The sequence below is a fragment of the Somniosus microcephalus genome, chromosome 31 (assembly GCF_052327205.1).
Source record: "Somniosus microcephalus isolate GS21.2 chromosome 31, FLI_Smic_1.0, whole genome shotgun sequence".
NCBI classification, from domain to species: domain Eukaryota; kingdom Metazoa; phylum Chordata; class Chondrichthyes; order Squaliformes; family Somniosidae; genus Somniosus; species Somniosus microcephalus.
The window spans coordinates 38,383,412-38,408,259 of NC_141017.1; the positions used below are offsets into that span (position 1 = coordinate 38,383,412).

General features: G+C 47.4%; 1 protein-coding gene across 2 annotated transcripts in view; it reads left to right on the forward strand.

The window, feature by feature from the left end:
* The window catches only part of tyk2 (tyrosine kinase 2), a 141,710-nt gene that overhangs the window by 61,543 nt on the left and 55,319 nt on the right, over positions 1 to 24,848 (forward strand). For both annotated transcript variants that reach the window (XM_085971866.1, XM_085971867.1), the window contains exons 2-8: positions 1,089 to 1,296; positions 2,069 to 2,192; positions 3,195 to 3,336; positions 4,969 to 5,132; positions 14,417 to 14,798; positions 17,320 to 17,502; positions 24,523 to 24,680. In XM_085971866.1, coding sequence (XP_085827992.1) covers positions 1,116 to 1,296; positions 2,069 to 2,192; positions 3,195 to 3,336; positions 4,969 to 5,132; positions 14,417 to 14,798; positions 17,320 to 17,502; positions 24,523 to 24,680 — 1,334 coding nt within the window. In that variant the 5' untranslated portion in view covers positions 1,089 to 1,115. The remainder of the gene's footprint in view (positions 1 to 1,088; positions 1,297 to 2,068; positions 2,193 to 3,194; positions 3,337 to 4,968; positions 5,133 to 14,416; positions 14,799 to 17,319; positions 17,503 to 24,522; positions 24,681 to 24,848) is intronic.

Sequence of the window (24,848 nt, forward strand, 5' to 3'; positions counted from 1 at the left end):
GATTCTCAGAAGTGCATAATTTGGAGACTGGTTGTGTGTGAGCAGGATTTATAGAAGGTTGCAGAGAGTGACGGCACGACCCAGCCAGAATGGAGCAGATTAGTTCATTCCCTCGGCACTCAGGCCTGCACATCATTTGTATTCTGTAGCTATCCTCCACTCACTGCATTCTGCTGGAGAAATAATCCTGCCTCCATCAGGAGACTTTTGGTCATGAGACCGGTTTGCTGTAGTTCATGGAGACTCTGTTTAAATAGACTCTGTTTACTGTAAACCCTGCTCCGCCCCCCAACCCATTGGCTGACACAGTGGTGTCGATGGATAGTGTTTCTATCGCACCTTTCACGACCTCGGCACGTCCCGAAGCGCTTTACAGCCAATGAAATCATTTTGAAGTGTAGTCACTGTTGTAATGTAGGAAACATGGCATCCAATTTGCACACAGCAAGATCCCACAAAACAGCAATGTGTTAATATCCAGATAATCTGTTTCAGTGATGTTGGTTCTGGAATAAATATTGGGCCAGGACACCAGGGAGAACGCCCCTGCTCTTCTTCGATATAGTGCCAGGGGATGTTTAGCATCCACCGGAGAGGGCAGACGGGGCCTCGGTTTAACGTCTCATCCAAAAAACAGCAACTCTGACAGTGCATTGCTCCCTCAGTACTGCCCCTCCGACAGTGCGACTCTCCCTCAGTACTGCCCCTCCGACAGTGCAGCGCTCCCTCAGTACTACCCCTCCGACAGTGCGGCGCTCCCTCAGTACTCCCTTAATACTGCCCCTCCGACAGTGCAGCGCTCCCTCAGTACTGCCCCTCCGACAGTGCAGCGCTCCCTCAGTACTACCCCTCCGACAGTGCAGCGCTCCCTCAGTACTACCCCTCCGACAGTGCAGCGCTCCCTCAGGACTGCCCCTCCGAAACGTCAGTCTGGATTATGTACTCGAGTTCTCGGGTGGGACTTGAACCTCTGACCTCTTACGTAGAGGTGACGGTGCTACCCACTGAGCTGACACTTTGTAACTATGATAAAATCTGTCCTTGTTCTTTCCTTTTCTAAATCTGATGTGTGATTCTCTCTATCGCAGACTGGATGTTGATGGTGAGTGGAGGACATGGCGCTGTGCCCCTGCACCGTAACGCACGCTGACTCCGAGCTGGATGGATGCCACTCCTCGGCAGAGCCAGGTCTTAGGGTGCACCTGTACTGGTCGAATGAAGGCACGCAGGACCTTGTTTTCACTGAGGGGGAGATGGTTGCAGAGGACGTCTGCATTGTAGCAGCACAGAAATCATGTAAGGGAGCCTTCAATTCTCTCATCAATGTTACTGGCATGCCTGTAGTCTTTTCTTTTGTAATCTCTATCAAGTTGAGTAGGACCTGTCCCAATGCCGTGGCAATAAATGCACCCCCAGAGTGCTACTGAGGCATACAGAACAGCAAGGCCTCAGTTTGAACGGCGGTCCTGTGCTGGCATATTTCAGCTGGGGCAGGAGTCGGGGTGCTACCTCCTGGTGAGGGATGGCCAAGTGTGTGTGGGGAGGGTACTGCCTGATTTTTAATCAGCTGAAACCTCCCCGCGTTCCTGCATGGAGCTCTGGTCAGCTCCTTGCTGCTTGTCCAGTTGGGATCACCCTACTCCCTGGGGCGCCGTCTTGCAGGCTTACCTGGGGCGGGATAGGAGGCATCCCAGCCCGCAGTGCAATGTTTTTTTTGGGTGCATGGGCCATTCAAACTATGGTGCGTGCGCGGTTTTTTTTCTTCTAAAAAGCAGGCGAGGGGCCTGCCCTACGTGGGACCTCCAGATCACTGCACGGCCGTGCGTCTGGGCAGCTTAACGGGATCTTTGCTGCAGTGACCGCTCGACCCTCCCAGTTCCATTTGGGAGCTGGTCACTGATCAGCAGTGTCCTGGAGTTCTCCAGACCGAGGCTGCCACACACTGTGTGCCAAACATCCATTGCCAGGTGCATTACCTGGGAGCCACTTCACCCCCAAAAGACACTGCTTACCTCGAGAACGAATTGAAAGCGTGACCTAATCTTATTTCTGTGTGGTTTTTTTTAAGCAATTTCCCCGCTGTGCCACAACTTGTATGCACTTTGTGACCTAAAAGAGAATCTTTGGTTTCCTCCAAATCACATCTTCAAGATCGACAAGGACCTGCATCTGACTCTGCACTATCGCATGAGGTACGTACACTGCACTCCGATAACTCACTCTGCTCACCTTCCCGGTGTCTGTACACTTGATTCCTACCAAACAGGACAACCTGGTAGACTTAGAATGAGGGCTTCCTGAGAGTTTGGCACCTCATTCAGAACACCACCGCTGACTCCCAGAAGTCTGGGTGTCTACACGGTGAGTGCCAGATTGGGCTCGGCTGTGATGCTCTAGCCAGCCAACACCTGATATCTTGGCTCATCCGTACAGAGCGGAGCTGTGGGTGAGGTAACCGAGGGCCACTGGTGCCTGTGGAATTGTACCAAAGTACGAGGCACAGATTTCGTGAGGAAGGCGAGAACTTTGGGATGGTGGGAGGAAGGAAGCAAACCTTCATGAGCGAGAGATTAAATAGAATAACCAGGAATGCAGGAAATGAGCAGCAAATAGGTCAGCACTTCGGCTTGGGACACTTGACCAGAACCCCAAAATATCCTGTCTTTTTCTGACTGATCTCCTGAGCATTTCCAACATTTTCTCTTTCAATTCTCGACGAGCCACCATCCTGTTAATTGCTCCTTGTTCGTCCCTGGAGTCCAGAACCAGGGGTCACTGTCTAAAGATAAGGGGTAAGCCATTTAGGACAGAGATGAGGAGGAATTTCTTCACCCAGAGAGTGGTGAACCTGTGGAATTCTCTACCACAGAAGGCAGTTGAGGCCAATTCATTAAATATATTCAAGAAGGAGTTAGATATATTTCTTAAGGCTAAAGGGATCAAGGGGTATGGGGAGAAAGCAGGGACAGGGTACTGAATTTGGATGATCAGCCATGATCTCATTAAATGGCGGAGCAGGCTCGAGGGGCCGAATGGCCTACTCCTGCTCCTATCTTATATGTTTCTCCCCACCATTAAACCCAATCGCAGGGAGCTGGAGCAATCGGGTCAGCAGTCAGACTCCGTGTATGAAGGCACTGGGCTGGCATCAGCAAGTCGTGTGTTTGCTTAATCACTGTGCCTTCTGTCTGCAGGTTTTATTTCAAGAATTGGCATGGCATGACTGAAAAGGAGCCTCGGGTTTACAGATGGACCCCGAAAAAGAACGACCACGAGAAACTTGACCAAGGCAGCCCTCTGTTTGACCATATGTCACTCAATTACATCTTTGCACAGGTGGACAGAGGACTTGTAACGCTTTCTATTCACTTCTACTTTCTGCAGTGCGGGGTGGGCGGAGGAGAAACCCTGATAAAATTCCCTGTGCTTCCAGCTTGCTCTGTGCCTGGTATTGTCACTGGCAGTTGCCAGTGGCGCTCATGGTAACTCCTCGCCTGCATGCTTCCTCCTTCATGCCCTTACCCGCTGTTGTGTGTGTGTCACACAATGGCTGGAGGCTTGCGTTCCGAGACCGATCTCATTCTGCCGGTTTTTCCTGACTCTCTTGTGTTTTTAGGCTTTTATGATCCTGAACCAAACTTGCGATTAAGACTTGTCAAAACAGCCCAGCCCCGAACGTCACTGAAGCTTAGCCAAAACTAATCCTTTGTGTGACAGAGAGCGGCGGTGCATTCGTGAGCAAGATGCTACCTGTGAGCTTGCAGAGCAAACTGAATCACAGATTTGCTGCCATGGCAACTTTAAAAGTTGGCTGTTTTATTTGTAGCAGATGCTTGTGTATATTTTCCCCTTATTTTCAGAAGGGCACTGACTCTTGCTGGGCATATGGTTCCACTGGCAGCCCTTCAGCACCTTCCCCAAGTGGTCACCACAAGTACAAGAGCAGCCTGTTTCACCCACTGACACTGCTCTGCCTATTTTAGTCATGGAAGCTCTTCGTCTATTTAATCCCAATTCTTTGCCCTTTTCCCACATCATTTGAAACCCTTACTTTCCAATTCGGTATTTATCTCACTTTTTTAAACTCCTCAATTGTTTCTCCATCTGTAGCCTTCTGGGGTGTTGCACATTCACGCAACACTTTATGTGAGGGCATTATGTACAGTCGAACCGTCAGCAGACACATTTTCCAGGGGTGACCCTCGACAGTGAGTGTCCTCAGACTATTTGACTGTGGGAGCCCTCACAGCCAAACCTGCTCCTGTTCTCACACATGGTCCTTTCCAGCGGGGTGGGTCATTGAAAAACAGTCAGGCTGAGCAACCCTGGTTGTTTTTTTTTGTTTGTTTTCCCCATCCCTAGAGTGGTATAAAGTCTGAGAAACAGATAATTCTGTGTTTGACATTCCTCCTCTCTTGCCCGTTCACAGCTCTCCAGCTGCTGTAGGTTATCCATGCATGCTGCTTTTGTATTTTTTTGTAAAGTATGCTTTTGTTGGATTGAAAAAAAAATCCTTTGCCTTTGGCTCAGGCAGTTCCTTTGAGTATACAATCCATGCAGACCCTCCAGCGCTGTGGTGAGGGAGAGCTGTATTGCCAAATGTGCCATCTTTCGATTGAGACACTAAACCGAGGCCCCCGTCTGTCTGTTGCTGTGGTTCAGCACTGTTTGAAGAGAAGTTCTGCTGGATTTTTGACCAAAATTAACCCCTCAACGAAACATCAAAATAGATTAACTGGTCATTCATCCAATTGCTGTTTGTGGGATCTTGTTGTGCGCAAACTGGCTACTGTCTACAACACAACAGTCACTGCGCTTCAAAGTAACTCCTCACACACGAAGCGCTTTGGTCGTTTCTGAGTGTTGCGATTAAGGTGCTTTTTTTAAATCATTGGCGGCCCCTCTTTGAAACCTTTCTGCCTGTATTCGCTGCGGTGTCTGACCGGTGATGTTTCTGCGTGCTTTCAGGGTAAACACGATTTCATTAACGGCGTCGCTTCGCTCCGAGAGCCGCAGAACGAGCAGGATGTACACGTCTTCCAAAACGAGAGCCTGGGAATGGCTGTCCTGCACCTTTCGTACATCGCAGTCCAGAGTGGACGCTCACTGGGCGATGTGGCCAAGGAAGTAAGGTGCGTGAACAGGCCTGTCTGACTGTATGAACTATTTGACTGTAGTGGGTGACATGAATCAGTCATTCATGAAAGAAAGACTTATGAAATAATACTGAGCGGCCCGCGGGTGGCGCTGTCCAGGGAGAGTACAAATGCACGGGCACGGGCCCAGCTTGCGCAGGACATTCTTAACAGGAACTAGTGAAGGACACAACTAGACCGCTGTTGTAAAACAGTTGATTAAAGCTCTGTTTAACGCTTAGACCAAGTGCCTAGTAGATTCCTTACGTCAGTGGGCATCACAGCCATGACAAAATGCTTTTGCATAAAGGGTTGTGTGCATGTGCAACACCCCAGAAGAATCAATTGAGGTGTTTAAAACTGAGATAGATACTGACTTGGGAAGTAAGGGTTTTAAGTGAAGTAATTTTGAGTTTCCCAGTTTTAGGGAGGTGTAGTGTATGTACCTTTAAGAGCCCCTGTGTACAGTAATACCGGTAGTGACCACTCGGGTATATAAGCCTGTATAGCGTCTTGTATCTTTTAGTTCACCTCCAGACTTTGTTCAGTAAACACCTGTTAAACCAACTCCTGCATTCCGTGTCTCCATTAATACACGGATACAACAGTGGCGATGAATTGGAAACGGACTTACCTGCAATTCGGCAGCACCTCAAGGAGATCGATTCCTCAGACGAAAGTCGAAGAAGAAAAAACAAAAAACTGTGGTTTCACCAGCTAGCCGGGCTGGTGGCAGGTACTGCACTAATCCTTCTTGGGTGGCGGGCTGGGGCTCGATCGGGTGGCTCTGCAGCGGGGCCGAGCAGCGAGTCGGAAGGCGGAGGCAAACAGAGACGGAGGGTGGAGCACTCGGGAGACGGCCGGCGCTGCAAAGCAGGTCGGCGTTCGGACCAAGCAGAGGGAGGGAAAAATCCCAGAGAGTCCGGCGGGAACGAGTCTCCAACTATTAAAAATACCTGTGTAAATAAAAACCGTGGAGAACAGCGTTCTCAGCAGCGGCAGCGCGCGGGAGGCGCCATTTTTTCTTGGCAGGGAAGAAAGGAAAGCGCGGGAGGCGCCATTTTTGATTTTCAGGATGCCTAAGACTGGCAATATTACTGCTTTCGATAGTAATATAGAGGATTGGACCACATATGTGGAAAGAGTGGAGGTATATTGCACAGCGAATGAAGTAGAGGATGATAAAAAGGCATCGGTACTTCTAAATCTGATGGGCGCAAGGACATACGGGCTGTTACGAAACTTAATCACTCCAGCCAAACCGATGGACAAGAATTTTAAGGAGACTGTTGATACCCTACAGGAGCACTTAAACCCAACACCACTGCTGATAGCGGAACGATTCAAATTCTTCAGGAGGAATCAGCACAAGAATGAAAGTAACGCTGATTACCTCACCGAATTAAGAAAGCTGTCAAAGCACTGCCAATTCGGGGCAGGACTGGCAGATTCTCTACGAGACACATTCGTCTGCGGTCTCCTAAGTGAAGGAACACAGAAAAGGCTACTTTCTGAGAAAGATTTGACACTGGACAAGGCTTTCAGTATGGCTGTATCATACGAAGCAGCAGCAAGAGGAGCTGCAGAGATACAGCAAAAGCCACAGGACTTCGACACCCGTGAAATGACATGGGGTTTCGAGAGATGTTATCGCTGCGGCAGATCCACCCATGACCAGAGGGACTGCTGGTTCAAGGACAAAGCATGCAGGCAATGCGGAAAGATGGGACACATTGCACGTGTATGCCGATCTGGAAACAAAAAATCCACTGACAGAAAAAAAATCAATAAGGAAAAGTACAGAAAGGTACAAATGATGACGGACAGTAGCTCCGAAGACCAGAAGAGCGATAGCGACTCCGGAAACAAGAGACTAAGCTGTCTCAAATTACATAATGTAATTGCCAAAGAAGATTACCAGACCATTTGGGTTACCCTCACGATAGCAGGGTCCCCAGTTAAAATGGAGCTAGATACAGGATCAGCTCTGACCGTCATAAGTCGACGGGATTATGAGTGGCTATTTCCGCATATACCTTTGAAAGACACATCCATTATCTTGAAGACATATACGGGGCAGAAAGTATACCCCAGAGGGAAAATAAGGGTGCCTGTTGTATACAACGGCAAGGAAATACAGAAGTTGTATTTATACGTTCTGCAAGATGGTGGTCCACCGCTGTTGGGACGTGAATGGATCAGGAAGATACGTTTAGACTGGCACTCCATTCAGGCACTGACGGTGACCAGTAAGGAAAAAAATGATGATGACGTCATACCTGAACGATTAAAAGACATCTTGGCCAACGCCAAAGAAGTGTTTCAACAGGAACTAGGAACCTTGAAAGGCGTCACCGCCTCAATAAAAGTGGAAGATGCGGCAATTCCCAAGTTTTTTAAGGCAAGGCCGGTGCCATACGCAATTCGTCCAGCAGTCGAGGCAGAGCTGGAGAATTTGGAAAAGGCAGGCGTGTTATCCAAGGTAGATTGGAGTGAGTGGGCAACACCCATCGTCCTGGTCATGAAGAAAACGTTGAATAATGATAAATCTGAAGAACAGAGAAAAATTCGCATCTGTGGGGACTTCAAGGTGACTGTAAACCCGGTCCTTCACACGGTACAGTATCCTCTTCCGAGGATAGAGGATATTTTCGCCTCACTATCCGGAGGGAAACGTTTCACCAAAATTGACTTGGCACAGGCATATCTACAGATGAAGGTTGAGGAGGCCTCTAAAAAGTATCTCACAATAAACACACAGGCCTGTACCAGTACAATCGACTGGTTTTCGGAGTAGCATCAGCTCCAGCTATCTGGCAAAGAGCTATGGAGCAAGTCCTCCAAGGGATTCCGGGGACTCAATGCTACCTAGACGACACCCTTGTAACAGGAGAAAACGACAACGAGCACCTTGCCAATTTGGAGCAGGTGCTCACTAGACTGAGAGAACGGGGCCAACGAGCAAATCGCCCCAAGTGTGAATTTTTCCAGAAACAAATATCATATTGTGGTCATATAATTAACGAAGAAGGGTTGCATAAGTCACCTGAAAAAATTGAAGCGGTCATAAAAGCCCCAGCACCTGAAAATGTCTCACAATTAAGGTCATTCCTGGGATATCATAAATTTTTACCGAACTTGTCAACTGTTCTGCACCCTCTTAACGCACTGATACAAACGGGAGTAATTTGGAAATGGAGCGAAGACTGTAAACGTGCCTTCCATAAATGCAAAGGCTTGATCATGTCCAAGGAAGTGTTGGCTCATTACAACCCATCACTGTCAATCAGACTGGCGTGCGATGCATCCCCTTACGGCGTAGGAGCGGTATTATCGCATAGATTCCCTGATGGCTCGGAGCGGCCGATAGCTTTTACGTCACGCTCATTGAACTCAGCTGAGCGTAACTACGCCCAGATCGACAGGGAAGCACTCAGTCTGGTGTGGGGAGTGAAGAAATTCAACCATTACCTACACGGACAAAAATTTACCTTGTTGACTGACCATCAACCCCTCGTCTCCATATTCAACCCTCTGTAAGAGTACAGAGAACAGGATAGTTAGGCTAAATACGTGGCTTGAGCAGTGGTGTAAGAGGGAGGGTTTTAAATTTTTGAGGCATTGGAACCAGTTTTGTGGTAGGTGTGACCTATACAAAAGGGACGGTCTACACCTGTGCAGAGATGGAACTGATGTTCTCGGGGTAATTTTTGATAAAGCAGTTCGGGAGCATTTAAACTAGTATGGCAGGGGGCTAGAAACCTATGTAGTGAAATAGAGGAAAGTGAAAGGCAGACAGAAATAAATGGTAAAAGGGTGAGGAACAAAAAACGAAGGGCCAAACTAATTCATAAAAATTGTGAGCATAAAAAAAGCCTGAGGGTTTTATACCTTAATGCGAGAAGCATCAGGAACAAGGTAGATGAATTAGCTGTGGAAATAGAGGTTAATAATTATGATCTAATTGGGATTACGGAAACATGGTTGCAGGGTGAGCAGGGCTGGGAGCTTAACATACAGGGGTATTCAGTATTTAGGAAGGATCGACAAAAAAGAAAGGGAGGAGGGGTAGCATTGCTAGTAAAAGAGGGGATAAATGCAATTGAAAGGAAGGATATTAACTCAGTTAATACAGAATCTATATGGGTGGAGCTAAGAAATAGCGAGGGGCGAAAAACATTAATAGGAGTGGTATATAGGCCTCCAAATAGTAAAATAGAGGTTAGGGAGGGCATCACGAGGGAAATTAGAGAAGCGTGCAATAAGAGCACAGCTGTCATCATAGGTGACTTTAACTTACATATAGATTGGACTAGCCTAATCAGTAAAAATAATGAGGAGGAGGAATTCCTTGAGTGTTTGAGGGATGGTTATCTGGATCAATATGTCGAGGAACCAACTCGGGAACAGGCTATATTGGACTGGGTACTGTGCAATGAGAAGGGACTAATCAGTAATCTTGTTGTACGGGGACCCTTGGGTCAGAGCGATCATAACATGATCGATTTCTCACTCGAAATGGAGAGCGAAGAAATTGACTCCGAGACTAAGGTCCTGAATTTAAACAAGGGGAATTATGATGCCATGAGACGGGAACTGAGTAGGTCTGATTGGACAACGTTCCTGGGAGGACTGGAGGTAGATAAACAATGGCAAACATTTAAAGATAGAATGACAAAATTGCAAAAATTGTTTATACCAATCTGGCATAAAAGGAAATCTAAAAAGGTGACTCAACCGTGGATAACAGGGGAAATTAGAGACAGCATAAAATCCAAAGATAGGGCGTATAAAATAGCCAAAAAAAGCGCCAGAGCGGAAGATTGGGAACAGTTTAAGATAGAGCAAAGGAGGGCAAAGGGCATAATCAAGAGGGGCAAAATAGCTTACGAAAACAAGCTGGCGGAAAATATAAAAACTAACTCCAAAAGCTTTTATAAGTATATCAAAAGGAAAAGACTGGTGAAAACCAAAGTTGGTCCATTGCAGTCAGATACGGGGGAATATATAATGGGAAATAAGGAAATGGCAGATCAACTAAATGCATACTTTGGGTCAGTCTTTACGAAGGAAGACACAAAAAACCTCCCTGGGATATCGGGAAAAATAGGGACATTGGCAAAGGAGGAACTGACGCAAATCAATATCTCTAAGGATATGGTGTTAAGGAAGCTAAAGGGATTGAAGGTGGACAAATCCCCAGGGCCTGATAACATGCATCCTAGGGTACTGAAGGAGGTGGCCCTAGAGATAGCGGATGCACTAAGGATGATTTTTCAGAATTCATTAGACTCGGGAACAGTGCCGATGGATTGGAGGGTAGCTAACGTTACCCCACTATTCAAAAAGGGGGGTAGGGAAAAAGCAGGTAATTACAGACCTGTAAGCCTTACATCAGTTGTGGGCAAAATGCTGGAGTCCATCATTAAGGATGAAATAGCGGAGCACTTAGCAAATGGGGACAGGATAGGACAGAGTCAACATGGATTTACAAAGGGTAAATCGTGCTTGACTAATCTATTGGAATTTTTTGAGGGAGTAACTGGTAGAATAGATGGGGGAGAGCCAGTAGATGTGGTGTACCTGGACTTCCAAAAGGCCTTCGATAAGGTCCCACATAAAAGATTAGCATGGAAAATTGAGGCTCATGGGATAAAGGGGAAAGTTTTGGCGTGGATAGGGAACTGGCTGTCAGATAGAAAACAGAGAGTTGGAATAAACGGCTCATTTTCTGAATGGCAGGCAGTAACAAGTGGGGTACCACAGGGATCTGTCCTGGGCCCCCAGCTGTTCACAATTTACATTAATGACCTGGATCAGGGAGTCGGATGCAGCATTTCCAAATTTGCAGACGACACTAAACTAGGAGGGGGGGTGGGCTCAGAGGAAGAGACCAGGAAGCTCCAGAGCGATTTGGACAGACTGGGCGATTGGGCGGATAAATGGCAGATGCACTATAATGTGGACAAGTGCGAAGTTATCCACCTTGGGTGCAGGAACGGGAGGGCAAATTATTATTTAAATGGCAATAGATTGGGAGAGGGGGAAGTACAGAGAGACCTGGGTGTTCTTGTACACCAGTCACTGAAGGCGAGCATGCAGGTGCAACAGGCGGTCAAGAAGGCAAACGGTATGCTGGCCTTCATAGCAAAAGGGTTAGAATACAGGAACAGGGATACCTTGCTGCAGCTGTACAGGGCACTGGTGAGACCACACCTCGAGTACTGTGTACAGTTTTGGTCGCCTCATCTGAGGAAGGATGTTCTTGCCATGGAGGGGGTGCAGCGGCGATTCACCAGGCTGATACCAGGAATGGCGGGAATGACCTATGAGGAGAGACTATGTAGTTTAGGGATGTACACACTGGAGTTTAGAAGATTGAGAGGGGACCTCATAGAAGTGTATAAAATTCTGACAGGTCTAGACAGACTGGATGCAGAAGGAATGTTTCCCTTGGCGGGTGAGAACAGAACTAGAGGACATAATTTAAGGATAAGGGCTAAACCATTTAGGACAGAGATGAGGGGGAATTTCTTCACTCAGAGAGTGGTGAACCTGTGGAACTCATTGCCACAGAGGGCAGTGTATGCCAGCTCATTAAATATATTTAAGAGGGAATTAGATATATTTCTACGGGCAAAAGGGGTTAAGGGTTACGGAGAGAAGGCGGGGACGGGATACTGAATTAAAGGATCAGCCATGATCTCATTAAATGGCGGAGCAGGCACGAAGGGCCGAATGGCCTACTCCTGCTCCTATCTTCTATGTATCTATGTAAAAAGGGCGTTCCCATTATGACAGCGCAAAGGCTGCAGAGGTGGTCCCTTTTCCTAGGGGCACACCAATATGACATAGAATACAAAGGATCAAAACAGCATGGGAATGCTGACGGTTTATCGCGCCTACCGTTGCCAGCGGTAGAAGAGGCGCCTACAGTGGACCCAGTGGAGATGTTCCACTCAACCATAGTGGAATGTCTACCAGTAACAAATTCTACCATTGAAAAGGAAATGAGAAATGACCCGACTCTCTCACGAGTCTACGATTTAATGGTGAAGGGATGGCCAGCACATGGCGAACCACTGTTGCCAGCATTCTCGCAAAGAAAACAGCTGTCAGTGTGCCGAGGAACCTTGATGTGTGGATCCAGAGTGGTGATTCCACCCAAACTCCAGGATAAAGTGCTAAAGGAACTTCACGAGGGGCATCTGGGTGGAGTGAAAATGAAGAACCTAGCCAGAGCGTTTGTGTGGTGGCCAGGTATCGATGGAGACATCGAAGAAATGACCAAGAGCTGTCTAGGATGCCAGAAGGCCCAAAACGCCCCACCACAAGCCCCTCTACATCCATGGGAGTGGCCCTCACCTCCATGGCAAAGGGTACATATCGACTTTGCTGGTCCATTTATGGACTCAATGTTCTTAATCGCGGTTGATGCACACTCCAAGTGGCCGGAGGTAACAAAGATGTCCTCCACCACCACGGAAAAAACCATCACAGTATTAAGGACCATATTTGCCAGGAATGGGCTGCCTGAACAGATCTGTTCTGATAATGGACCGCAATTTGTGTCAGAAGAATTCAGGAAGTTCTTAAAAAACAATGGGGTTAAGCACTACACGTCCGCCCCATACCATCCCGCCACCAATGGATTAGCTGAAGGGTTCGTCCAGACCTTCAAGAAGGCCATAAAGGCCATGGGTAATGAAGACATAAATCTACAACATAAGGTAGATAACTTCTTGTTTGCGTACAGGAATGCAACACGTGGTTACAAACCAAACTCCTGCCATGATGTTTTTCAATAGAAGACTAAGATGCCGGCTGGATTTGATCAAGCCAAACATCAGAAGGGACGTAGAGAACCGGCAATTTCAAGGCATGAATGAAAGGCCAACTAGAACCTTCCAGATAGGTCAACAAGTTTTGGCCCGGGACCACCGTACCGAGAAATGGCAGCTTGGAACTATTTGCACACGACTAGGACCGCTGATGTATACCGTGGACATTGGAGAAAGCATAATAAGGCGCCATGCTGACCAGATCATAGAGTCATCCGAAAAGCACAACCTACACCACAACTCTATACGCCTAATGATGAAGCAGAGATACCCATAGTATCTACCTCCGATCCGGCGATACTGAAACCAGATGAACCCGACACTGGCATTCAAGCCGAATCGACCTTGCCAAAAGAACCTACTACACCACCGAAAACTACGACACCACCGAGGCGTTATCCGGACCGAGTCAGGAAGCCTCCAGAGAGACTGACTTATAATTGATTAACTGCAGCAATTGTGTAGATTATTGTTCTTGTAAACATGTTAATTAATGATTACTTAAAATGTTATGTACTAATTATCTAAAAGGGGAGGAATTGTAGTGTATGTACCTTTTAGAGCCCCTGTGTACTGTAATACCGGTAGTGACCACTCGGGTATATAAGCCTGTATAGTGTCTTGTATCTTTTAGTTCACCTCCAGACTTTGTTCAGTAAACACCTGTTAAACCAACTCCTGCATTCCGTGTCTCCATTAATACACGGATACAACAGGAGGTTCTACTGTGGGTGGGGGAGGAAGAGGGAGGGGAGCAACATCAGGAGGTTTTCTCAGTCGAGAATTCCAGGTGAGCAGTAAAAGCTCATCATGCAGGACACTAGCAGCATAGGAAGCAGTAGGAGGGAAGATGAGGCAGATCAGGAAGTAAAATTTGAATCAAACATTTGTGTGTTATGTGCAGGGGGAATAAATAGCTCACCATGTTCTTGCACGTGACTATCCCCTTTTTTCAATATTCTTTTTGCTTACTTTCTCCCTCATTCTGTTTCCGCTCCCTGCCTGGGCAGAGGGGGTAGAAGTGGGCAGAGAGAGGCAAGGTGGCAAGAGAGGGACATGGCGTATGGAGAGGGGCAAGGTGGCAAGAGAGGGACATGGCGGATGGAGAGGGGCAAGGTGGCAAGAGGGATGAGGCGGGCGGAGAGGGGCAAGGCCGGCGGGAGGGGCAATGTGGCAAGAGGGACGAGGCGGGCGAGAAGGGCAAGGTGGCAAGAGGGACGAGGCGGGCGGAGAGGGGAAATAAAAACTGAAAATTCCGAAATGCACGGCAGGTCCGACAGCATCTGAAAGACAGATTAAGGGCGGAGTTCCTTCATTGGCACTGGTGGAATTGGTGGAAACTGAAAGACAAGCCACCAGGGAGCTTGCTGTCTGTCATTGCTTTAAAGTATTTGTGAGATGTCAAGACTAATCCGCTTCCTTTCTCTGCTCTGCTATCAGCTTTAAGGGTTGCATCCCAAAGTCATTCCGTGCAAAAATAGACAGGTGCAACACCCTGACCAAGATCCGCCTAAAACGCGGCTTTCGAAAGTTCGTGAGGAGCTTCCAGTTGCCTGTGGTTGGCTCTGGGAAGGTGATCCAGCACGACATCATCTTCAAATACCTGTCCACCTTGGAGAACCTTTGCACCAACTTCGGAGGCGAGATTTTCCAGGCTCCGTATCTGGAGGTGCTACCGGAGAGCAGCAGGACCCCTTACATAAACAATCGGCATTACATGAAGACCACGGAGGACCTCCTCTCTCCCACACAGCTTACCCAAGAATACCAAGTGCTGGTGACCGGGACGGAGGGCATTCAGTGGAGAATAACAAAGAAGGAGGTGAGCCCCCAGCTTTAGGCAGGTGCAGGGCTAGGGATCAGGGCACACAATATAGAGCAGAGTCGGACATCAGTAAAGAATTGCTCCTAACCTACAGTGGGATCCAGGGTATGGGGAGAAAGCAGGGACCGGGTACTGAAATTGGATGATCAGCCATGATCGCATTGAATGGTGGAGCAGGCTCGAAGGGCCGAATGGCCTACTCCTGCTCCTATCTTCTATGTTTCTATGTAATTCCAAGAGCAAAACTCAGCCTTTATGTCTGCTCTTTCAACTAAGTTTCCTTTTGTCCTTTTTTCATTTTCTCTCTGCGGAGGGCATCATAAGCGATTTTGATCCTGGTCGTCTCCATGTGACACACTTTGCAACAAGGGTCACTGGCTTTGGGTTAAATGTGGCCAATCTGGCTGATGTTCTTTTTACTTCCCCCTCTTTCACAATGAGCCTGTGGTTTTCAAATCTTGGTTTCTATGGGGCTGCTGAAAATAATGATGCTCGTCTAGGGATCCCCTGCAAATAATGACATTCTCCCTGGGGATCCCTTGAAAATATTGACACTGGAATTGTGCTGTTTTTTTCCCCCCACTGTTTATACCCCACCCCCTGGGATGCTGAGACCAGTTGCAGTGCTGCCCAGATCAGTTAATTCAGCACAGATTTGAGAATGAACCTGGGACCTGCCTGATCCCTATAGCTCGGTGCCTTATGGGTGATGCACTTGATAAAAAGGGAAAAAATAGAATAGGAGAGAAAACCAGCAAGAAATATAAAAGCAGATTGTAAGAGCTTCTACAAGTATGTAAAAAAGGAAGAGAGTAGCAAAAGTAAACGTTGGTCCCTTAAAGGCTGAGACAGGAGAAATTATTATTGAGAATAAGGAAATGGCAGAAACGTTAAACAAATATTTTGTATCTGTCTTCACATTAGAAGACACAAAGAGCAGACCAAAAATGGTGGGGAACCAAGTGTCTAATGAGGGTGAGGAACTTAACGTAATTAATATAATTAGAGAAAAAGTACTTGAGAAACTAATGGGACTAAAAGCTGACAAATCCCCTGGACCTGACGGCCTGCATCCGAGGGTTCTAATAGAGGTGGCTGAGGAGATAGTGGATGCATTGGTTTTGATCTTCCAAAATTCCCTAGATTCTAGAACGGTGGGACAGTAAGCTGTGAGGAAAACACAGAGTCTGCAAAGGGCTATAAATAGACTAAGTGAGTGGGCAGTAAGGTGGCAGATGGAGTATAATGTGGGGAAATGTGAGGTTATTCACTTTGGTAGGAAGAATAGAAAAACAGAATATTTTTAAATGGTGAGAAACTTTCAAATGTTGGTGTTCGGAGAGATTTGGGTGTCTTAGTGCAAGAAACACAGAAAGCTAGCATGCGGGTACAGCAAGCAATAAGGAAGGCAAATGGCATGTTGGCCTTTTTGGAAGGGGGTTGGAGTATAAGAGTAAGGAAGTCTTGCTATAATTGTACAGGGCCTTGGTGAGACTACAACTGGAGTCCTGGGCACAGTTTTGGTCTCCTTATCTAAGGAAGGATATACTTGCCTTGGAGGCGGTGCAACGAAGGTTCACTAGATTGATTCCTGGGATGAGAGGGCTGTCCTATGAGGAGAGATTGAGTAGATTGGTCCGATACTCTCTGGAGTTCAGAAGAATGAGAGGTGATCTCATTGAAACATACAAGATTCTGAAGGGAATTGACAGGGTAGATGCTGAGAGGTTGTTTCCCCTGGCTGGAGAGTCTAGAACTAGGGGGCATAGTCTCAGGATGAGGGGTCGGCCATTTAAGGAGGAGGAATTTCTTCACTCAGAGGGTTGTGAATTTTTAGAATTCTCTGCCCCAAAGGGCTGTGAATGCTGAGTCTTTGAGTATATTCAAGGCTGAGATCGATAGATTTTTGGACTCTCGGGGAATCAAGGGATATGGAGATCGGGCGGGAAAGTGGAGTTGAGGTCGAAGATCAGCCATGATCTTCTTGAATGGCAGAGCAGGCTCGAGGGGCCGAATGGCCGACTCCTGCTCCCAATTCTTATGTGCACTTATTCAATAAGCCTTCCAGGGAGCCACCTGGGCATTTTGTTAATGTCTCTGAAATGTACAACTTGAACACAGGCTGTTTGTGAATAGTTTTCAGGCTGGTGTTCCGATGCCACGTACTGTTACATACGAAAGTTACAAGTAATGGCTCTTCAACTAATACCAGCGGATCACTGTGTTGTCTCCCATTAGTAGCCTGGGGTCTAACGCGTTAATTGCTAACCTGGGCTGTCCCAAGCATTACCTGTGGGGAAAGTGGTCCAAACCGGTGGGACCAGATGATTGTAACTGCTTGTAAGTTTCAGGCTTCGGCTCAGTGACTCTTTTTGAAGGACTATTTTTCCATTTGTGACAAAATGTGGCAGATGCATCGTAAATGTAAAACCTATTTATCGATGTTAGCCCAGCTCAGACAGAACTTGTACAATGCAAGTGTTGTGCATTGAATAGATGTATCTTTTTTTTAAAATAGCCTACACCCATCAAAAAGACCGGGTGGAAGGAAAAATCAGGAGACACTGGCAATAATAAACCGAACGAAGCAGTGGAGTTCACTGAGAAACCATGGATGTATTTCTGTGATTTCAAGGAGATTACACACATCGTCATCTCTGACTGCAGGGTCAGTGTCCATCGGCAGGATAACAAATGTCTGGTGAGTAACCTGTTCATCTTGCCAATTTTCTCCTCTCCCCATCCCTCCTCTTACTAGTGTATGTTCTCATGGGTGCTGCTCGCCCTCCGATTCCTCGTCCAAGTGGCGCTGACCATGTGTGAAAGTTGATGCGCTGTGCGATCCCCGGTCCCGCCCTTGCATCTCTCGCACACTGGCAGGCATCGCTGGATTGCAATCAGGTTTGGGAACCCTGGCCATTTTTTTGCCTTCCCTATCCTTGGACGTCTTCCAGTGACTTTGCCAACAGCTGGGGTTAGCTCGTACAGCGTGGACCTAGAATCAAACCTGGAACCTCGTTGCTGTGCCTGGCTCACCAGTTAAACCTCCTGAGCCATCGGGGGAGCTGAGTGAGTCACATTTATTTCTGTCACTTATTCTTGGTGTCCAGGGCCTGTGGGATCCGTGGGATTCCTCGAATTCTTGTGCGGGTCCTAACTTTTTAAAAGGGAAATTCACGCTGATTGGATTCTATTTAAAAACAATCATTATTAGAACTATTTATAATTTGCACCTGTTCTGTACGGATTTGTTTCTCTCAGAGTGGTTTTGACTGAAGTGCTGATCGCTCTGGGAGACTGGCCGTGTTGTGAGCGAGCTGACTTACCGTCAGTAGGGAAACGCTCATTGATTCCACAGGGAATTGGTAATCCTGCCCCTTGGGTGACTCCATTTACCTCCCTCACACTGTCAGAAATACAGAGAGCGCAATAAAAGAGAAATCGTAGAATCATAGAATGGTTACAGCACAGAAGGAGGCCATTCGGCCCGTCGAGCCCGTGCCGGCTCTCTGCAAGAGCACTTCAGCCAATCCCACTCCCCTGCCCTTTCCCCGTAGCCCTGCAAATTTTTTTCCTTCATGTACTTATCCAACTCACTTTTGAAAGCCACGATTTGAATCTGCCTCCACCACCCTTTCAGGTCCTCTGGTGCTCGACCAGTCTGTCAGTGGGAACAGTTTCTCTCTATCTACTCTGTCCAGACCCCTCATGATTTTGAACACCTCTATCAAATCTCCTCTCAAGCTTCTTTGCTCGAAGGAGAACAACCCCAGCTTCTCCAGCCTATCCATGTAGCTGAAGTCCCTCATCCCTGGAACCATTCTTGTAAATCTTTTCTGCGCCGTCTATAAGGCCTTCACATCCTTCCGAAAGTGCGATGCCCAGAATTGGACACAGTACAAAGTTGATGCCGAACCAGTGTTTTATACAGGCTCATCATTATTTCCACGCTTTTGTACTCTATACCTCTATTCATGAAACCCAGAATCCCGTAAGCTTTTTTAACTGCTTTCTCAACCTGCCCTGCCACCTTCAAGGATTTGTGCACATATACCCCCAGGTCTCTCTGTTCGTGCACCCACTTTAGGATTGTACCCTTTAGTTTATATTTCCTCTCCTCATTCTTTCGACCAAAATGTACCACTTTGCGCTTTTCTGCATTAAATTTCATCTGCCATGTGTCCGCCCATTCCACAAGTCTGTCTATGTCCTCTTGAAGTCTATCACTATTCTTCTCACTGTTCACTATACTTCCAAGTTTTGTGTCATCTGCAGATTTTGAAATTGTGCCCTGTACACCCACATCCAAGTCATTAATATACATCAAGAAAAGCAGTGGTCCTAGAACCGACTCCTGGGGAACACCACTGTATACCTTCCTCCAGTCCGAAAAACAACCGTTCACCACTACTCTCTGTTTCCTGTCACTTGGCCAATTCCATATCCATGCTGCCACTGTCCCTTTTATTCCATGGACTTCAACTTTGCTGGCAAGCCTATTATGTGGCACTTTGTCAAACACCTTTTGGAAATCCATGTACACTACATCAACCGCATTGCCCTCATCAACCCTCTCTGTTACCTTATCAAAAAACTCAATCAGGTTGGTTAAGCACGATTTGCCTTTAACAAATCCGTGCTGGCTTTTCTTAATTATTCTACATTTGTCCAAGTGACTGTTAATTTTCTCCCTGGTTATTGTTTCTAAAAGCTTCCCCACTACTGAGGTTAAACTGACTGGCCTGTAGTTGCTGGGTTTATCTTTACACCCTTTTTTGAACAAGGGTGTAACATTTGCAATTGTCCAGTCCTCTGGCACCACCCCCTTTTCTAAGGACAATTGGAAGATTACGGCCAGTACCTCCGCGATTTCTTCCTTCACTTCCCTCAGCGTCCTAGGATACATCCCATCTGGTCCTGGTGACTTATCTACTTTAAGTACAGCCAGTCTTTCTAGTACCTCCTCTTTATCAATTTTTATCCCATCTAGTATCTCCTCTACCTCCTTCACTATGTCTGTGGCAGCATCTTCTTCCTTGGTGAAGGCAGATGCAAAGTACTCATTTAGCACCTCAGCCATACCCTCTGCCTCCATGTGTAGGTCTCCTTTTTGGTCCCTAATTGGCCCCAGCCCGCCTCTTACTACCCGTTTATTATTTGTTTACCTATAGAAGACTTTTGGATGACCTTTTATGTTAGCTGCCATTCTATTCTCATGCCCTCTCTTTTGCCTCTCTTTTCTTTTTCACTTCTCCCCTGAACTTTCTATATATAGCCTGATTCTCAGATGTATTCTCGATCTGACATCTGTCATACGCGCTCTTTTTCTGCTTCATCTTACTCTCTATCTCTTTTGTCATCCAGGGAGCTCTGACTTTAGTTGTCCTACCTTTCCCTCTCGTGGGAATGTCCCTCGACTGTACCCGAGCTATTTCCTCTTTAAAGACAGCCCATTGTTCCACTGCAGTTTTGCCTACCAATCTTTGATTCCAATTTACCCGGGCCAGATCCGTTCTCATCCCACTGAAATTGGCCTTCCTCCAGTTAAGTATTTTTACTCTAGATTGCTCCCTGTCCTTTTCCAGAACGAATCTAAATCTTATACTATGATCACTGTTCTCTAAATGTTCCCCAACTGACACTTGCTCCACTTGACCCACCTCATTCCCCGCAACCAGATCCAGCAACGCCCCCTCTCTCGTCAGGCCGGCAACATACTGATCAAGAAAGTTCTCCTGAACACACTTCAGAAATTCTTCCCCCTCCCTGTCCTTTACACTATTACTATCCCAGTCTATATTAGGATAGTTGAAGTCCCCCCCATTATCACTACTCTATAGTTCTTGCATCTCTCTCTAATTTCTCTGCAGATTTTCTCCTCCATATTTCCCCACTAGTTGCTGGCATCTTGAATACACCGAGTAGTGTAATGGCACCTCTATTGTTTCTTAACTCTAGCCATATAGATGCTGTCCTTGACCCCTCCAGGACATCCTCTCTCTCCAGCACTGTAACATTCTCCTTAACCAATACTGCCACACCACCTCCTATCTTTCCTGCACACCCTATATCCAGGAATATTTAATACCCAATCCAGCCCTTTTTTGAGCCAGGTCTCCGTCATTGCCACGACATCATATTCCCATGTGGCTATTTGCGCCTGCAGCTCACCAACCTTGTTTACTTTACTTCGTGCGTTCACATACATACATTAAAAACCTATCTTGGACCATCCTGTGTTCTCTCTTAGTCTGACCCCACCTAATACCTTACTATTTCTTACTTTAATGCTATCCATCTCTCCCAATCCTTTGTGCCCATTGTTTCTCTTTTCTAATGCTACATCCTGGTGCCCATCCCCCTGCCAACTTAGTTTAAACCCTCTCCAACAGCACGAGCAAACCTCCCCGCGAGGATATTGGTTCCGGCTCTGTTGAGGTGCAACCCGTCCGGCCTGTACTGGTCCCACCTCCCCCAGAACCGGTCCCAATGCCCCAGGAATCTGAAGCCCTCCCTCCTGCACCATCTCTCCAGCCACGCATTCATCTGCTCTATCCTCCTATTTCTATACTCGCTCGTTCGTTGTGTTGTTTTCAATTAAAGGACATAAGTGAAGAGCCGAGGCCTGTGCTGAAAGTCACCCACCCAAGATTGAAGTGTAAGCGAGGCAGTGAGGCAAATATAGTCGTCGTTCAATGTTGCCTAATTTGATGCTAGTTTTGAGATCCTGGGAAAGACTGAGTTAGAGAAGGATATACTGTGATGAGTCTCGATTTAAACCCAGTGCGGACACAGGGAGGGGGGAAAGGGTGCAGGGCATTCTGTCTCAAGCACAGGATGCACAAGGCAGAAATTACAGAGGGGGATGACTAAATTAGTAACAACACTGCAAGAGAAAGGCAGGAAAGGTTGTGACAGAGGTGGTTGGCTAAACCTTTACAATTAGAATCCAACTGTACCCTAAACGTGAGCTATACCCAGGCAGCGTTCTTTAACCACGCCTTCTGAGTAATGAGGCACTCGCTGTGGAATAATAGGACGCTGGTCATAGCCTGCGCTTTCCCAATTCTCAGTCTCCGTCGCACCACCAGGGAGAGTTCAGACGCTTCCCCGATTGGGGTGGGCGGGGGGGCTGTGAGGGAGGGAACTCACCTGGGGAGCGCGCCGAGACTAGCTGGAGAGAACCGTGGGCGGAACGTGTGGAGTGAGGTCCCCTGCCCTTGTGGTTTGAGAGCTCGGGTAAAGAGAATTTTTTTTTTAAAGGATTTATTTTTTTCTCTTTGTTTGAAAGACTTCAGTTTATTCTGGTGTGAATGCTGCTGTTACTGAAATCGTCTCCAGTGATCCGCTTTCTCCCTAATGTCATTCCGGAGCTCTGGCTCCACGTTCAGTACATTTTCAAGCAGAGATTCAGCTGCGGAGCTAAGCCCTGCAGTTTGTTTAAAACCGTCCCTTCTGTTGTTTTACGAGCTGGAGCAGTTGTCGCTGTAATTGGATATGCTGCAGGCGAGTACTTGCCGAGCCTGACTGCAGGGTGATGCGAGTTCCATTTCAGTAAGTCACACGAGGAATGTGGGTGGGAGAGGCCAAGCAGCTTGCTGTATTTCTCATGGCTGAATTTTAATCCTTCTCAGGACTGTAGTTCCAAGTCACTGTGCTCACACAACAGAGTTTGTGACTTTGAGACGTCCTCTCGCCGTTTCTTGCCTACTTTCCTTGTCTCACTTCCGTTGAAAAGGCCCTTCAGCCCACTTGATCTCAACCTTCCACAATATTAAGCCTGCAGTCTTCCCCTTACAGCATCAAGCTGTTTCTTAAATGAGTCCAAGAAATAGGGAGAAAATTAAAACTGCGTGCAGCAAATAAAGATTGAGATCTGAAGGTTGGAGGTTCAATCCAATACTGTCCTCAAGTTAGTCAACTGCAACTTGGAGGGGGTGGGAGTGTGGAGGGGGTGGGAGTGTGGAGGGGGTGGGAGTGTGGAGGGGGTGGGAGTGTGGAGGGGGGGTGGATGTGGGGGGGGCCTGGCGGGGGGGGGGGCGGGGTGGGTGGGGATTGGGGGGGTGGGTGGAGATTGGGGGGGTGGGGGGCTTGGCGGGAGTGGGGGGTGTGGTGGGGGTAGGGGGGAGGGTGGTAAAGGCGCTGTAATTAACCTGAGGGGAATAATTAGCCCTTCTCCCTGCTCCTGATAACATGCCATTTACAGCATGGAAACAGTTTGGCCCAACTGGTCCGTGCCGGTGTTTGTGCTCCACACGAGCCTCCTCCGCCTCTCTTCTCACCCTGTCAACATAACCTTCTATTTCTTTCTCCCTCATGTGTCTGTCTAGCTTCCCCTGAAATGCATCTGTGCTATTCCCTTCAGCCACTCCATGTGGTACGAGTTCCACATTCCAACCAGAAGTTTCTCGTGAATGCCTTATTGGATTTATTAGTGACTGTCTTCTATTTCTGACTCCTAGTTTTAGATTCCCCCACAAGTGCAGACATCTCTATGTCTACCCTGTCAAGCCCTCTGTTAGGTCACCCCTCAACGTTCACTTTTCTAGAGAAAAGATACCCAGCCTGTACATAGCAACCCTGAGATAATCTCCAGTTAGCCTGAGTTCTTTGGCGCTCTCTCTTATTGTTGGGCGCTAGTGACTCTTGGTGGGAAGTGCACCTGGAAACCAAGCTGAGAACAGCATGAGGCAGGACTGCTCCTCCAGGCAAGAAGAGCAGCTGGTGCCCAGAAGGTCCGAGCCCAGTCGGAGTCAGTGCTGTAAAGGGTGGGGTGAGAGGAAAAAAGTCAAAAGAAGATCAGGTTTGGTGATTGAGCTCCGCCAATTCTGGCCTCTTCCATCGCTCCACCATTGGCGGCCGTGCCTTCAGCTGCCGAGGCCCTAAACTCTGGAATTCCCTCCCTAAACCTCTCCGCCTCTCTCTCCTCCTTTAAGTCGCTCCTTAAAACTGACCTCTTTGACCAAGCTTTTGGTCACTTGCCCTAATGTCTCCTTATGTGACTTGGTGTCAGATTTTGTTTGCTAACGCTCCTGTGAAGCGCCTTGGGGAGTTGCACTACGGTGAAGGCGCTCGATAAATCCAAGTTGATGATGTAGTGTGGCTGTCCTACCACTAGATATCACTGGCGCACTTGGTAAAGTTCACACTCACTAGGGACATCTAGGGCCAAATTCCATGACTGCACCAACCATTTCTCCACTTTGTCCTTTGAGAATTAGATACATGAGTCTGAATGGATTGTTATTTTCAAAATCCGAATTTGGACAATTTGAATATATGTTAATGAGTCAACAGCAGTCGTTTTCAAGCTTAACTGTATGGGAGACCTGTTATCAACAGTGACACGTTCCCAAGGACCCGCTGCTAATACTGATATGGTCCTGGGACCCCCTTGCAAATATTGGCACAGTTCTGGGGATCCTCGGTCCCAACTTCCAATAGCCAGTGTTAGCACTGTTTACCTTTGTGTAGCTATCATTGCAGAAAGTATTTTGTATTAAACTGAATTAACTAGCTACTAAGTCAACAAAAACAGAAAAAAAGACATGAAATACCGAATGCCAGAGGTGCTATGCCCATAGGCTGACCTCCGAAGGACAGAAGTTTGATGTCCTCACAGGTCACAGTTTGAAAACCTGCATTGACGCAGTCCACCCGCTCTCCAGTCTTCAGGCACAGTGTTCGCCAAAACTAATCCCCTTCCTCTTGGTATCTGCAGGACCTGATACTGCCCTCTCACAAAGGAGCACTGTCCTTCGCGTCTCTGATCGATGGCTACTCTCGTCTGACGACTGACTCGCACCACTACCTGTGTCACGAGGTGGCTTCTCCACGGGTCGTGCTGAGCATCACCAGCGGCATCCATGGGCCAATGCAGTAAGTGTCGGTGTGGCTGTTGGTCCCCATTGGGTGTTTTATGTTTTTCTGTGTTCATCAAGGTGAGGGATGTTCATGCTGGGAAATAAAACTATTCCCATTTCAGGCACCCAGTGTCAACGTTCCTCTACTCTGTCCCATCAAACACTCCCAGGGCAGGTACAGCAC